General features: G+C 33.8%; 2 protein-coding genes across 4 annotated transcripts; both read right to left on the bottom strand.

Annotated features, from left to right (window-relative positions):
- Positions 1-3,889: 3,889 nt before the first annotated feature.
- LOC123913414 (U-box domain-containing protein 62-like) lies at positions 3,890-8,882 on the bottom strand. 2 transcript variants are annotated; one of them, XM_045964146.1, is made up of 8 exons: positions 8,245-8,882; positions 7,807-8,110; positions 7,041-7,122; positions 5,868-5,925; positions 5,392-5,480; positions 5,136-5,225; positions 4,944-5,014; positions 3,890-4,270 (listed from the first exon to the last, which is right to left on the bottom strand). In XM_045964146.1, exons 1-8 carry the CDS (start codon positions 8,723-8,725, stop codon positions 4,129-4,131), a joined length of 1,317 nt encoding a protein of 438 aa, XP_045820102.1. In that variant the 5' UTR covers positions 8,726-8,882; the 3' UTR covers positions 3,890-4,128. The 2 variants fall into 2 exon arrangements, with proteins under 2 accessions (XP_045820102.1, XP_045820103.1); XM_045964147.1 differs by having other exon boundaries at positions 5,868-5,922; positions 8,245-8,865.
- A 2,745-nt stretch (positions 8,883-11,627) lies between these two features.
- On the bottom strand, positions 11,628-16,268 carry LOC123913413 (probable LRR receptor-like serine/threonine-protein kinase IRK). Of its 2 annotated transcripts, XM_045964145.1 has the most exons (3): positions 16,096-16,268; positions 14,203-15,691; positions 11,628-13,400 (listed from the first exon to the last, which is right to left on the bottom strand). In XM_045964145.1, the coding sequence occupies exons 2-3, from the start codon at positions 15,666-15,668 to the stop codon at positions 11,939-11,941; spliced, it is 2,928 nt and encodes a 975-aa protein (XP_045820101.1). In that variant the 5' UTR covers positions 15,669-15,691; positions 16,096-16,268; the 3' UTR covers positions 11,628-11,938. The 2 variants fall into 2 exon arrangements, with proteins under 2 accessions (XP_045820101.1, XP_045820100.1); XM_045964144.1 differs by having other exon boundaries at positions 14,203-16,267.
- Between the last annotated feature and the right edge of the window lie 380 nt (positions 16,269-16,648).

The following is a 16,648-nucleotide window of genomic DNA, read 5'->3' as shown; positions in this document are numbered from 1 at the left end:
ATTTAAAGAAATGATTTATTTAAAAAAATAAATATTTTAATTCTCAAAAAATTATAACATAACTTAAAAATGATGTGAATATGTCAATAGAGATATGAATTTTAGTATGAGATTAGTAATAATTTTGTTTATAATTTTTGAGTCAACATTAAAATCTTTTAAAAAGCAATAATTCTATTAAAATGATATGATATTTTATAATTGATCGATTTATTTTTAGTAAAAATGTGGGTAAAAGGTACAAGTATAGATATTTGGATATACAAATAATATGGGCATGGGTAGAAAGGTTGTTACTCGTGCAGATATGCGACCATATATGAGTATTTTTTTGTTAAACTGCATGGATAAAAATATATACAATAGTATTTTTTTTATCATCAAGTAGTCTAATGACTGGAAAATCTACTTTAAAGATGAATAATTGAAGTGTCCGGAGTTCAAACCTTAACTCTATACTTTTGTTTTGACAATAACCTCGGCTCTTATACTTATAGTGTGATATCTCTATCAACTGAATTAAGTTCACGAAAAGTATATCACACAATCCTACTGATACCTTACTCTACTCAATATCAACCGTACATCAAAACAAAAAAATAAATAAATAGAATCTAAGCATGGAGATTTTAATGTGAACAACTCAACTTGGATTCTCCCATCTCCTTCTTTACCTACTTGGAACCATGGACTTCAAGGTGAAAGTGTATAAACTTTGACCGAGACATCACATGGGAGCAGGTATGTGAACTAGTCAACTACTATATACATCTTTAAATATAAGCATTTATATTTGACAAAACACCTTGTTCCTGTATAAAAATCATTTAAAATCATTTAGATAAAACTTAAGTAAAAAATAAATAAAATAATTAGATAAATTTATTGCTTCTATTTTCAAATAAATTTCTAATTAATATTGTTATATGATGTTTCAAAACAAATATTGTTATATGTCTTCGTTATAAGTCTCACACAGCGGCGGAGCTGTTCATGAAACGGGGAGAGCCACAGTCCGCCACAATTTTTTTATTTTTGCAGTGATTTGTACCCATAAATGAATAAAAAATTCTAATTTTAAGTGGAAAAGATTCATAGTAATATTATAAAAATAAATAGAAAAACTCATTAAAAAATGTGAAGGTTTACACATGAATTGATATAATAAAAGCAAAAACTAAATATCATAATGAAACTAAAACTTGCTGAATTTTTTTAAAGTGACTAAAATCAAAACATAAAATACAAAACAAAAATTTTGATCACGTTTAAGTAGGTGTATGAACAAACCATGTTTATTGTGAGGGGTCTAATATAAGACTTCAATCATTTAACTAATTTGGAACTACAATAATGGCGGATTCTAGTGTGGGGAGGGGAATAGGTCCCTCATCAGTGAGGGAGTAAGCAAAACTATTTTCAACCATTCAGATCAAATAAGTGGTTCAGATTAAAAATGATAACATGTGTAATTGTTACATATGATTAGGACAGAAGGACACAATCTTTATGTTAAAAAATTACTCCATTAATTTATTCTTTTTTGACAAAATTACTCCATTGATTAGTGTTCATGAGTTTATCATATCCATTTGAAACCCAAAAATTAATTTCATCATATTGAAAGTTGAAACCCATAAATTAAAAAAAAAATAAATAAGGAAAAGAAAAGCATATAAACCCAAATTTCGGTATACCGTTATACCCAGATACTTGCAACTTGCAAGAGGCAATGAGTTAGATGATGATTTTAAAATAGAATCTGTGGAGATAAATGAATAAAAAAAAATCCCTAAAGTTGTTTTTAGAAGCAAGCAACATATGCAAATGTGTGGTGGTCAAAGCTTCTTTTCATTAGCTTTGTTCTTTTCATTTCTTCGCCTGTCAACACCAAATGTAGCCTTCGATTTCTTGATTCCCTTCTCTCTTGCGCAAGTAGCTGTAATATGTGGGGGCAATTTCCTTCTTTGTTATTTTTCTAATTTTATGTCCAGATCTGTATTTATATGTGAAAGAATTTGTGATTTGGTTCTCTTCTTTGTTATGTTTGGATGTTAGAATTTCTTTGCTTAAGTTGCCACATTCATGAGGTTGAAAACAATGATGATGAAAAAGATGAGATTGAGAATAAGAATAACAATGATATGATAAAGTGGACGAACCCAGATTTGGATGAAACTTCTTTAATTTTATTTTTGGTTTCTTAAAGATATTTTAGATTTCACAATGATCCCTTCAAGAAAAAGAAAAAAAAAAAAGAAGTCAGCATTGATCCCTTAAAGATACATCTGTTTCTCAATTAGTCATTTTCGTCAATTTTTTACAAAAAAACGTTAGTTTTAGTAGACTGAATTGTGGATGTCATTAAGTGTAAGTGCTCCACCAAAAATCTTATTAATTTTTAAAATTTTAACTATTAGAATTTTTTGTTATATTTGGAGTTAAAATTTAACGGAAATTACCAATATGACAAAAATATATGTCTTTAGGGGACCAATCCGGACCTTTTTTCTTTAAGGGACCAATCCTGACATTTTTTTCTTTAAGGGACCATTGTAAAACCTAAAATGTCTTTAAGGACCAATAGACTAATTAAGCCTTTTATTTTTTGTAATTGAATCTTTAATTGCATAATTTATTATTTAGGATTATATAAACCAATTTTTAAAATAATTTAATTACAAATTTCAGGACGTATTTGAATTATTTTGATTTTTTAATATAAGGAATAAAATGATGACGGGATCATATGTAACAATCACACATGTTATCGTTTTTAATCTGAACCACTGAGTTGATCTAAATGGTTGAAAATGGTTTTCTTTACTCCCTCACTAATGGGAGACCTAATCCCATTCCCCACACTAGAATCCGCCCATAATACGTATACGAGTTAAGGGATATCCAACAACATCACATGGTAATGAGGTCATATCCAATCAAAATGTATCATTCTACACTTAGATGATGCTTCTCCCATCCCATGGCCCCCACCTCACATCTTGCATCCATCACCAGAAGTTATTGCCACCACTTCATCGATTGCTTATATATATGTCTTTCTTTTAAATGAGTCGAGTGTTTTCAAAATCGTACTGGTTGGTTATGAGTGTGGGAGAGTGCATCGTATCAGCTGGCTTTCATTTTCAAGTTCAATTGTGATTTCTAATTAGCATGTAGGAGGAGATAAATTCACAAATTCTTGTTTGAGCAACTACAAAATAGAAAGTGGTGCATATTTTTAATGTTGTGATAAAAATAAGTGACAATGTATTAAAGATAACTAGAATAGTTTAAAATTGCTACATATGTTTAGATTTTTCTAATAATACAAGATTGACATATAGTCCAAAAACATCTATAACAATGTAATGTAGAAAAATCAAACAAAAGTATGAATAATTCTATTTCTAAAAGCATCTTTCGTCACATATAAATAGAAAAACTTGTGTACAATCGGATTAACACTAAAAGATGTACTCAATCATTGATTCATTAGGGTTAAAAGGGATGTATAGTGAAGAAGGGGCTTTTTCAACATCTATTGAGATGGTAATGTGAAAATCACCCCCTTTTAGTATTTTTGTTGAACTGTTGTGATCACATCTTATTGTTTGAGTTCTACTAATGGAGAGAATGAGATAGATTCAGCTCCACATCTTCCAAAGCAAGTTGCTTTTGTCTTTCATGTTATCTTCCATGTTGTTAGAACATGCTTCTGTCTTTTATGTTATCTTTTCTGTTGTTAGAACATAATAAAGCTGAATGGTGCACTTTTAATGTTATCTTGACAAATTCTCCTGAAAAAGCTGGTCTTGATTTTCAGCATGGAGGAAACTATTATTCTGACTAATAAGTATAAAATCAATTATTGAGTAACAATAACATATTAGGCCACAATAGTTTCCATTTAAATATAATTATGTTACTGAATCTGATACAAAAGGTTGCTAAGATACTATACTCTCAACAAACACAACATCACAAGGCTTTTGTATTTACAAACTCTGCTAGCACAGTTTTCTTACAATAATACAACAACAGTAGAATTACTAAAAATTTTGTTTGGTGTGTTAACAACATAATGTTAAACATATAGCGGCATGCAGAAGAATTATCAACCACGTCTTATGATGTTGTTCGGCAAATCTGAAGCCAATTAGGTCCCATGTTACTGGAGACAGGTTTTGAAGGATCGTCGGAAACCTTAGCAAGGGAGCGATACTGCAATTTCACACTCTCTGCATTGTCCAACGTCTTCACCACATACCTGTACATAAATAAGTGTTTTGTTAATGACAGAAGCAAGATTAACGTAGCTCCATGAAAGCAACATTCAGGCATGGAAGTACAAGATCAGAAACCATCTAATTATTCTGACCTTTAGTTTAGACTAATTATTCTGACCACTGTAGGTTATTATTTTTAATAGTGTTAGACTTTTATCACAATGCATGTCGTTATTTCCATGTCTCAGCCCACAAAAAAGCCGCTATTATTTCTAGATATACCTACCAACTATAAAATTTATCAACAAAAATCTACAATCTATAACAATATAAATTCAACTTCTACAACTCAGATCCCAATAGCAAACTCGTGCGCCAAGATACATCATACATGTTAAGCAATCAAAAGTAAACAATTTATATTGAAAAACAATAATTTTTAAACCTTTAGGGAGTTGAATGCATGGCTTTTAAGACAATATTTCGATATTAAATTTCTCAACATGTTCCCAAGCACATGTTAGCATTTCCCTGTTTTTAGTTCTTTTTAAGTAAGAACAATGAAGTTTGAGTTCACTTCCACTAGATTCTATCAGGTCAGTTTTATTAGTCAATAAATAAATTGCCATGTTACTGTATTAAAAAAATAAACAAACATGGCAAACCAAGATTTGATATCAACTAATAGAGAGAAAAAGTTGTAAAGTCACTGACCATCCATTCAGGCATTGTGTTGTTACAATAGCTTCACGCCCAACAAAGCGTTGTGGTGTTCTTTTGTTCCCCTGAACCATTTTCTCTCCAATTATTATACTTGTAAATTAAAGAATAAAATGAAATTGCGAAGATAAACTGAAATTGTAAAGATAACTTTCAGAAGTAGTCTCCAGCCTTTTTGGACACTACCTTTATGATAACCCGGTCCGTCACAGCAAATGGAAATTGAACACCTCTACTCCTTGATGGTTCAATAACAGCACACTCTCCAAAACCACCCTGTCTTATGTGAAATATATCTCGTTAAAAAATCAGAGATGTCAAGTTAAAGTATAAGAAACTTAAGCAGCCTACATGGTTCCTGATTTTCCTTTAATGTGTCGCAGAGTCTCTCTACGAAGGTATAAATTATTAACTAACATGTTTGGGCAATAGAGATACACACCTGATCAAATCGTTCTCTTTTTCTTTTGGATGACCGGTAAAATTGTGATTCTTCTTCTCGGCGGTATGCCTGCACAGCATCTCGAAGTGCTGTCCACAGAACACAGCAAGAAATGGCAGAAAGAAAGTCAGAATATTGAAAGAAAATATTTCTATTATACATTGCAATTTAGTTTTTCAGAAGTTTGAATTTACTCAATTAAAAAATACAGTATAATTTGCACTTTTCAGTGTAATGGATATATGAAGTGCACTTCAGAAGTGAGAAAAAAAAAGGGGGGCGGAGGATCTCCTCAAAGCTTGCTAACCTACCCTTTCTCCTCTCAACCATAAAAACAAAACAACCCATACACAAAAAAGCACCTAACATAAAAATATAAAAGATGAAAAAAAAAAAATTAAGATGTTTGTATCCATATTTATGAGACCATATCATATTTGAATAGAATTATTTGAGTTTCTACATTATTTACGTACAAAGATTTGGAGATATTGACTCCTCCAATGTGGGTTGAGAACAAGTACAACAAGCCTTCTGAAAGAAAAGAAAAATGTGTCACGCTGTAATCCATTAATCTTCAGTTCTGAAATATGCAACATGTAAATATAAAATTTTAACAGGCAGGATGTATGTCCACCTTTGAAAATTTCTACAGAAACATATAAGCGAATCAAATGACCATATTAACAGTCATTCGAATTTCTAGTCCATTAATCATATATGAGTGAAGGCATTTCCCAAGTCAACTTTGAATTATCTACTAATATACTCAAGAACCATAAGTAGAATTTTATTCTTACAATACAAGTAAACAGGAAGAGTATGAAATAAAGCTACACAGAATCTATGTTGTAAATCTAGGACAGCACGACGCCAATATTATTCATATTTATAAACTAGTTAATACTACTATGGACAGGGAAGGGACCACCCAAAAAATTTCATTGCTTATATATATATATATTTGTGTATATGTGTTATACATTCTGTAATATGTCACGTAATATTTGGTGGTGTAGGTGGTAAACCTGCCTTTCTGCGTCTAATAGGACACGAGATCGAGTCTTGCTTTTAACATTTTAGTTGTATTTTTCGAGTAAATATAAAAAATGTGCTGGGCATTATAAAAAAGCTGGAAATATGATTTGAACCTTGGTCTTGACAATTAAAACAATCAAACCTTACCACTGAATCAATAATAAATTCCGTGTATTTAAGTTATAGTATACAGTAAATTATAACTATTTGACCTGCCACAAAAAAAAAAATCCAAGCTCCGCTAGTGGTTTTAACAACCTAGCATACAATGTCCATCCTCATTCAATAATTTTATCAACTTTCATATATTCTTCCGCTTGAACTTCTGATCAGTGTTGATTAATATTCAGTTCCTATCTTCTCAAAATACAGTCAATAATTTTCCATATTTTCAAAAAAAAAAAAAAGGAAATTTGAATTTGTTGTGCTAAATGCTTATTAATAATGTCATTAGTAGCTTTGAGTGTTCTGCCATTCTACTGTATGGAGGCATATGTACGAGAAAAAGAGGTTGAAAATTACCAGATCCATAATTATTAATATTTTTCAGATGACTAGTCACAGAAAAGGTCAGTCTGAAAATTATGGCATTTTGATGGCTTAGAACCCACCATTCTAATAACATGCTGAATTCCACCTCCACCAAATGAATGTCCGCAAGGTAATATCATTGCATCATCCATAAGCGTTCCACTGTATTTTCAAAAGATAAAAAAAAATAAAAATAAAAATCAAACATATAAAAGTACAAGTATGAAGCAACACAAGAAACATACAAGATATCCGCAGATACAACTTATTTGACCCCTATACTTGCAAATATGTAGAGGGGTGTAAAAACACCATAAAGGATTAGATTCTCCTGTTTTGCATCACAGGATTTCCATTCCTCATTAAGAGAAAATGGGGAAAAAAAGGTTTGTTTTTTCCAAGGAAATGCTACCAATAGACCACGCAGGGAATTATTCATGCGGGATATCAACTGATGTCAATAGAAAATCTCAATATGTTGGAAGCTTGTGCGTTTGTAAATAATCTGAACTTAACCTTATCATCATTCATCATTATGCAAGTTTTTATAGGACAATAACCCAAATTTTAAAAATACCTTCTGGCAAAGACTATAAAAGGGTAAACAATAGATAAAGACAGTAGTAAACATATAGGTGTTACGTAAATATAGGAGTTCAGTTGTAAACATGAATTTTACAGGCCACCACAGGGAAAATTCGGTTCAAATAAAACAAAAAGAACTGTTGGAAACAATTACCAATAAAAAAAATGAAAATAATATTGCACAACATCATAATCATAATAACATAAAATAGATCCAATTACCAACTAAAACCCTTTTTTCATTAACTGAAAGAGACTTACGTAACAGGATCCGAAAGAATCGACCTCAATGACTCCCCAGACTCGCTTGAATACCCGGCATCCTTTCTTCCACTAAACCCACAGCCATTGTCATCCACCATAACTTTTTGAACAGAAGGTGATCCTTCCCCACCTTGAAGATAGTGCGAATAGTACTCCTCACAGTCAGTTTCAGCAACGGTTACAGAGTTCTGAGTTTTACCTAATCTTTCTCGCAGTTGATCCTCACCAGTAGCGCCACTCACATTGTTATGCACCAACTGTACAATTTCACCATCCTTTCCCAATATCTCTCTACTAGAAACTACGATTCAAAAAAAAATTACCAAAAATGCATCAAAATTAAAATCTAAAAGTTGCATTCTGAACCAAAAATGACAAATTTTCAAAGCTATAAATAGAAAAAAATACAAAAACAAAACTTTTCTTCATTCATACCATAAGGAGAATGATGCTGAGCTTTCCCATTTACAACACTGCCACCATTGTTATTGTTAACATCAATAATTGCATTGGAATTGCGTTTGCTTCCGTCGTCACCGATACTAACGAGTCTATCAGCTGTGGTGTCTCCATCATCGTCTTCGTCATCATCTTCCCCGTCGGAATCATCACTGCTTGGAGTTTCGGCACTCCAGTTCAGTACATCTGAACTATCCCTGTGGTCAGGCCGATCGGCGAAAACGTTCCGGCGGAACTCCGTACCCTGGGAAGTGAAAAACCGATCGCGATTCACGGTGAACATCTTGTCATCTATGAAACCGCCGACTTCACGGGTTTTAGGAGCCCGATCACCGACTTGTCTCTGTGGTGCACCGCCGCAGTTGAAACGGAGAGTGTCGTCTTGGAAGACGAGAGGGGAGGTTAGGCCGTTTTCGATTCTCTGGTCAGGAGTGATATTGATGTCATCGGAGGACATGGTGCGAACCGCGAAGTTCGAATTTGTGGAAATCGTGAAGATAATCAATTAGGGTTTGGAGAAAGTGTTGGATATGAAACGGTGTCGTTTTAAGTTGATATTCATGTGCGCGCGCTATCTTGAGTTACACTGGTGGCGCCTTTTTGCTTCCACGTATGTCTATGGTTAAACAACCACCTGCTGGTTTAACTGTTTGATCTGCTAAAAAATAAGGGACTGAACATGATAATTTTGTTGTATTCTGTTTGATTTAAAATTGGTTATGAGATTTGACAAATTAGGTAGCAAGAGACATGACAAAAACAAGATTTTTTGTCCCTCACTGAACCATAAGACAACTTTTTGTCCACAGTACAACTATAGAAAATACGAAAATACTCATTTTATTTTCGAATATAAAAATATTATCATCTTATATCTCTCCGGTACAGTTTTGTCCTGTCTTGTATTATCTTGTTTTGTCATGTACTGTTCTGTCCAGTTTTTACTATTTTACGAATCAAACACTTGTGATATTGATTTTTTTTTAATGTATGGAAATTGTAAATACATTTTTAGTATCTCATTTTATAGTGAGATATCAAAAATGGTAAAAATAGATTTGAGGACCAAAATGACTAATAAAAATGATATTTGTGGATCTATTTGCAATTTTAATATATTCAGGGACTAATGTCACAGTAAGTTATACATTTGAGGATCAAAATGGTTGTTTATCCATATGTCGATTGAGGTATTCACTAGGCGATGTCATTTCAAACGAAGTCGTTACGGACACTATTCCATGGGTTGGGATCACTTACAGCATAAGATTAAGAAATTAGGTTGAAAGAATGGTACATCATTTTAAGGAATGTGACCTTAACAAAAAGTTTCACATGTACTCGACTTTTACAATGGAGTTTCACATATATATACTCAATTCCTTTCGATAGAGTTTCACATATACTTGATCCCTTTTAGGAGAGTTTAACATATGTTTGATCCCTTTTGAGAGAGTTTCACATGTACTCATTCGCTTTCACGGGTTTCACATACACTTAATCCCTTTCGAGAATGTTTCACATATGCTCGATCTCTTTTGAGAGAGTTTTATATACACTTAATCCCTTATGGGAGAGTTTCCAATATACTGATCCATCTTACTTAGGCCAATATTTGTTCAATACTCGATCCATCTCTTTTGATACATTTAACTTGAGATTGGAACATTGACGCGTCGGTAAGAATCGAACATAAGCTCCCTTAACTACAACTAAAATGAATTTTGTTCCAACACATTTTAAAGTCTCACATTACTTGATAATCAAAGTTAATAGTAATTTATACAGACACTTTTTATAAAAAAAAAAAGATAAAAAATCAAAACTCACACAATACACTATTATTATTAGGAGAATGTTAACATGTGCATATATGACACATGTTAAGGTAGTAAAAATAGAAATTATGCCTTAAAATTTGTGCATTTTAACTTTTCAAGCATTAAATGTCTTATATCATTAAATATTAAATTTCTATATTAAGATACCTTATCATGTGGCCTATATGCACATGTTAACAAGACCCTTATTATTAACTTGAGAATCAGAATTCCAACTTCAAAAACTCAGCATGATCAATACTTTGTCACCACGCATTAAGCATAACTTGATAAAAAAAAAACATGAAAATCTGAGTGGGGGAGCAAGAAAATCGAAAAGGAAAAGAAGTCACATGGGAAGTAATGGGACATTGCAACGGAAATAAAGCTTCTATTCCGACACCATTACATCGGGCAATCAAAATCCAATAATCTAACAAGAAATTCACTAGGAGTATTATCACTTGTTTATATAATCCAATAATCGAGAACAATCGAGAATCTAGGTTTACAGGAAGACCCAATTACTCGAGGCAATTAATCACTTTTGACTTCTAAATGGCCATTTTATTAGTATTTTATTACAACACAATTGCCCAATTTTTGTTTGTTTAATTTTACCACAATATCCGGTTCATGTAATTTGGAAGTTAGTTTTAGCATCGAGTAGTTTTAGCTCATTTTCGATTACAGGGGATCGAATTGTGGTCATTCTTATCAAGTTCAATGTCAATCACCAATAAATTAACTAATGATTGATTAATTGCCTAGATTTTGATAAATCAATATATAGACCGACAATAAATTGTCAAAACAAAATTGACCAATTGAGAAGTCATTGAAAACTCATACATAAGAAGAAGAGATCGAGATTCGAACTCCAATTATGGCGCTTGACTAAAATATCAATTTTAGTATTTTTTTTTATCAGTTGAGTTAAGATTTATGGACAAACGCTTAAGACTTTAAAGAAAACTATTCTCAATATTCCCAATGCCACTTTCTGCTTTGGGTCAATATGCTCTAACTTTAACCGGATCCCCTGCAAGTGGACAATGAAATTTGTGTCCCTTAAATTAATCGGTCTTTTTTTTTTTCATAAGCATAAATCGGTCTTTTGATCGGATACCAGCCTTAAAAAAATAACAAAATAAAAGTACGTGATGTTCATTTTTGCTAGTGTAAATTCTTTTAGATTTATAACAAGATACTACTATACTTACATAATAACTAGTGTAAATTCTTTTAGATTTAGATTATTATTTTTCACTAAAACTAAAATAAAACACTCAACTGATCCAGTAATAGGAAAAACTAATAATTGAAGATAGAATTAACTTTTCCCAACAAGATTCTTCACCAAACAAAAACGATAGTGACAAATAGTAAAAAGAGAAGACAGCACAAAATGATAACAACTCTTGCATGCGCCTCTTACAGAAAGCGTACAAAAATATAGTGGTCGTTACAGTTACCAGACATGGAAAACCGAAAAAGCTGTTCAAAACAACAAAGTAGTACGACACCAAAACAAACAAATTGGACTATGAAAATGAAACATCATTAATTAATTGAGCAAACATCAACAATTTTCAAATTTTGATGATCCAAGTTGGAACCCCGGTGAAAAAGAATCCAGCATATCCTACATGTAGCAATAGCACAATAACAGAGAAATCTTAATAAGAGAACAAACTACTAAAGACTAATAGTAATAAACAAGAACAAATTTTACATTCAAAATGAAAACAAAACAATTTCTCTGTCTAATTAATTCATAAAAACCGGATTCATCTTCGCCGAATAACCTGTTCTAACCTCCTCCTAATCAAGAAAAACATCAATTCAATTCATCCCAATAACTCTTCTTGTCCATCTGAGCCTGAGGGGCATCTTATAAGTTCCAATATGGTAACTACCTCTCCCATTTCTGGCCTATTAGATGGTACTTGTGAAGTACATACCAAACCAAGCTTAATCACAGGAATCACTTCCTCTACTGGAAACTTCCCTAGAAGTCTCTCATCAATGCATTCCTCTACCCTTCCTTCGTCCAATGCTCCTCTAACCATGTCACAAAGTACAACCACATCATCCTCCATGTACTCTACTGGCCTCTTACCTGTCACGATCTCCAAAACCAAAACTCCGAATCCATAAACATCGCATTTCTCGGTGATTTTCACTGTTTTGCAGGCGAATTCTGGTGCCATATAGCCGAGTGCGCTTTGAATTTTGCTACTCAAGACGTAGCGATCGAGCATTGGTAGCAACCTTGCTAGGCCGTAATCCCCTACTTTAGGTTCACCGTAGCTATCGATAAGGATGTTGGTTGACTTAATGTTGTAGTGAATGATGTTGGAGTGGTGCAAGTGAGATAAGGCCTTTGCGGTTCCAAGAATGACATTGAACCTCTCATTCCACGAAAGGAAGTTTTCGCCTGATCCTTCGTGGAGATGCTTGTAAAGGCTACCACGTGAGACAAACTCGTATATGAGGAGTTGCAGCGATGAAGTCCAATAATAGCCTTCGAGTTCGACGAGATTTTGGTGTCTGACTTTTCCTAATTTCTTCACCTCCCTCTCGAAATCTTCTTGAGACTTGACAAGGCTTGACACAGTGAGTTTCTTGATAGCAACTGAACGCCCGTCTCCAAGAACTGTTTGGTACACAGCCCCGAAACCTCCACGCCCAAGCTCGCAATCCTTGTTAAGCAAAGCGTGCGCTCCAGAGCTGAAATCGGGTTCACCTGAAAACATAACAAGCTTGCCGGAGTTTGCATCTGTTGTCGGCGAACGGCTGAACTCATCCCCTGCAGAAAAAGCAAGGGCAGCTGGAGATCGAGATGCGGTGGACCGAACACGGAGGTTGAGAACAGTTATTCCAATGACACCAATTACAATGAAAGCAGCTGCACCGATGGCAATGAGTGCTGAAATGCTGAGGATATTTCTTTTGCGACCTAAAGTTGGAGTAGGCGAACTAGGGTCAAGGTCAGGAGAAGAAAAGTTGGGATTCAGAACAATAGGCTTCGGGAGTTTAACAGGGCACTTTTTGTTCACAACAGAGCCACAGATAAACGGATTGCCCGATACAGAGGAAGGCGAAATGGTGTTGAAGAAACCACCAGCAGGTAGTTCACCCTCAAGGTTGTTGTGAGATAAATTGAAGGTCAGGAGATTGGGAAGGTTGCCCAATTGCTTGGGAAGGTTTCCAGTAAGGTTGTTGAATGATACGTCCACAGTTTTCAGGTTGGTGAGTTTTGCAACTGCTGCAGGTATCGACCCACTCAGCTTGTTCTTTGACAGAATCCTACACAGTGTACCAAAAAAGAAAGAAGAGAAATAAATAAGCAAAACCAGGAGTCAGAACCATAATAAAAATAAGAGCAGGACAGATAGATGTTACTGCATAATAATTAAAAATATAACTCAAGACTAAAGCACTGATGAGATAGTGCCCATTGACAAATAGAGTAAAAATACATGAAACTGTAATGGCAAAAAAAAAGTTAAAGCTACACAACTATAACAGATATTTGATGTACATAAAAGAAAAGATACTTGGTTTAGTAATTCAAGTTGCAGTCACCATCCATCCTCTCAGATGTATTATGGATATCTTTTCTTCAACCTTTATGCTTTTTTTTTTTTTTTAATTATAGGGTATAGAAAAAGTGAGAAGTATTATTGAAGTAAACACAGATGTTGCGAGTTGTGAAGTAATAATGCATAAGCAGTGCAAAACATGCCTGTTTATGCAAAATGACACTAAACTACAATAAGACTAAATCAAAGTTGAGACTTTTTCAGCTGCTTTTTTATCATTTATAGAACACGGAGAATAGGAGAGACCACAAGAAAAGTCTTCATCAAAGGGCATACCAACCATGAACAAACATCTAGCTTCAGTTTAGATATATCTATCCAACTAAATAAGGTAAATTGAACACTTTATAACCAAATCAACCAAATATGGAGCATGCATATAATAAGCTACATCCTTTAAGATTGGAACAGACTTAATTTACACAGTAAATACTAAATATAAGCATTTCCACACATGTTTAAAATAAAATACCAAAACAAATATGGCAAGTAGAAAAGGAACTTACAATGTTGTTAATGAAGAGCAGTTCCCGATTGAGATTGGAATTTTCCCAATAAGGAAGTTGTTTTCCAAAATCAGCTCTTTCAAGGAAACAGCTCCACCAATTTCCAGAGGTATGCTTCCATTTAGCTTATTATTACTCAAATCAAGACTAGAACATGTTTTTAAACCACCAATTGATGACGGAACATAGCCTGTCAGAGAGTTATATGATAAATTCAAAACCTGCAAGCTGCTTAAACCCGAAATAGCAGAAGTGATTTCACCAGAAAATGCATTGTGAGATAAATCCAACACTTGAAGACTCTGAACAGGAACTTCATTCAAGGAATACAAAGAGCTTTTCACCCTACCAGTCTTTTTGTTTTCACCTACCAAATCCGACTTGAAAATCCACGACGGAAGATCTCCAGACAATGAATTCTGGCTAACATCTAAGGCCAAGAGGTTTGTGCAATTTGCCATAGACTCGGGAAGATTACCAGTGAAACCATTTCCAGAAAGATTCAATGTTTTCAATGACCAAAGATTTCCTGAAGAGTTTGGAACCAAACCAGAAAATCTATTCCGAGAAAGATCCAATGTCTGAAGACCTTTCATATCTCCAATCCACTCAGGAACATCTCCTGAGAAAGCGTTTCCACCCAAACTAAAGTAACCACACAACACCAATTCCTTCAAACCATTAGGTATGTTACCGGAGAAAGAATTATCACTAAAATCAATAGACCTCAAAAGCAAACAACTTCCAAACCCATCTGGTATCTTCCCAGAAAAGCTATTTCTCGCCAAGTTAATGCTCCGCAAATTCTTCAACGCCTCAACTCCTTCAGGAACCTCACCTTCCAACAAATTATCAGACAAATCAAGAGACCTAAGTCCACTCAAAGTCCAAATCTCCTTAGGAACAGAACCAGAAAACTGGTTAACAGACAAATCAATACTAGCAATAGCTGAACATGAACCTATACTGGAAGGAACATTCCCTGAAAACATGTTCCCCGCCAAAGAAACAGCTCTCATAGACCCACATTGCCGGAAAAAATCATCAGGAACAACCCCTGAAAGATTATTATTGCTCAAATCAAGAACCCTAAGGTTATCAATAGTAGCAATATTAGGGGTTATACTCCCAGTAAGATTATTATTCGCCAAATAAAGCCTACGAAGAAATTGTAAACGTTGTAAACCACGTCCAATCCTTCCAGATAAAGAGAACCCATTAAGGTTAACCTCCACAACCCTATTGGATCTAGGGTTACATTTCACTCCAACCCAACTACCACCACAAGCACTTTCATCATCTTCATTCCAAGATGCTAACTTTCCCTTCGGATCTTGTATATCCGCTTTGAACACAATCAACCCCAAAACGTCATCGTTTAAAGACGGATTCACAGCTGTCACAGTCACCAGAAACAGCAAGAACAAGCACACAAAAAACACTCTCATTTTGGATGAAACTTCCATTTTCTTCCAAACTAAAAACCCATCTGAAATTAAGCTCGGAAAAACAAAATAAGAGTATGAAAGATTCTAAATTTGGAAACAAAGAGTAGAACCCAGTTTCAAAGTTTTTGTTTTTTGTAACGGGTAGATTTGAAAATGAAGATAAAAAGGAATGGGTAAAAGATATAAGAGTGTGAAATAAAACGTGACAGTAACGGTTACAGTTGCAGAATGATAAAAGGTACGAAAGAGTAAAGACCCAGTAAACGTAAAGTGTACACCAAACCGTAGAAACAAGTTTGAAGAGAAACAAAGAAGTAACAAAATTGAAGAAAATAGAAACAATAGTGTTGTGTTATGTTGTACTATGAGACAGGATTTGGAACAACAAAACAAGGTTGTTGTTGTTGTTTACCGGAAAAGTGACCGGAAGGAGAAGTGTACTTACCGGAAAATGTAGAGATTTGAGAGGTTTTTCCGACAGGGGTGACCGGAGGTTTGTTCGGTGGTGGTGGAAAGAGAACAAGGAATGAACGACTCTCTCTGATGTCTCTCTCTGGTATGCTGTGTTGTTTGGAGTTTGGACACAGAAAATAAAAATTGGGTTTTTAATAACGGGAAAAAAGGGTCCTGGTTGGTAGATGGGGAAATAAATAAGAACTTGTACACGTGGCTGTATGTATGAGGAGTTGAAATCCTACGTGTCAGACATGTCATTATGGGTTGTTATCTTTTGACGTGGATTGCTTAGCTGGTAGTCAAACTTCTTAGACTATTTTTTTTGTCATACTAAACGGTGTCCGAACACTAGTTAAGCATAAAAAAAATAAATAAAAAAATAAATAAAAAAATAAAATAAAATTAATGATAGAAAAATGATTTTTTTTACATCTATAAGTATGTTGCATGCACAAGTTTTAAGATAAATTTTTATATTGGTAAAATGAGAATGAGATTTTATTAGTTTATAGCCTTATTTTTTAAATGTTATTTTAAGTTGC

Source organism: Trifolium pratense, linkage group LG3 (genome assembly GCF_020283565.1).
Source record: "Trifolium pratense cultivar HEN17-A07 linkage group LG3, ARS_RC_1.1, whole genome shotgun sequence".
Classification (NCBI taxonomy): domain Eukaryota; kingdom Viridiplantae; phylum Streptophyta; class Magnoliopsida; order Fabales; family Fabaceae; genus Trifolium; species Trifolium pratense.
Note: the sequence above shows the minus strand (reverse complement) of the source record. Positions and strands in the feature narration are given on the sequence as shown.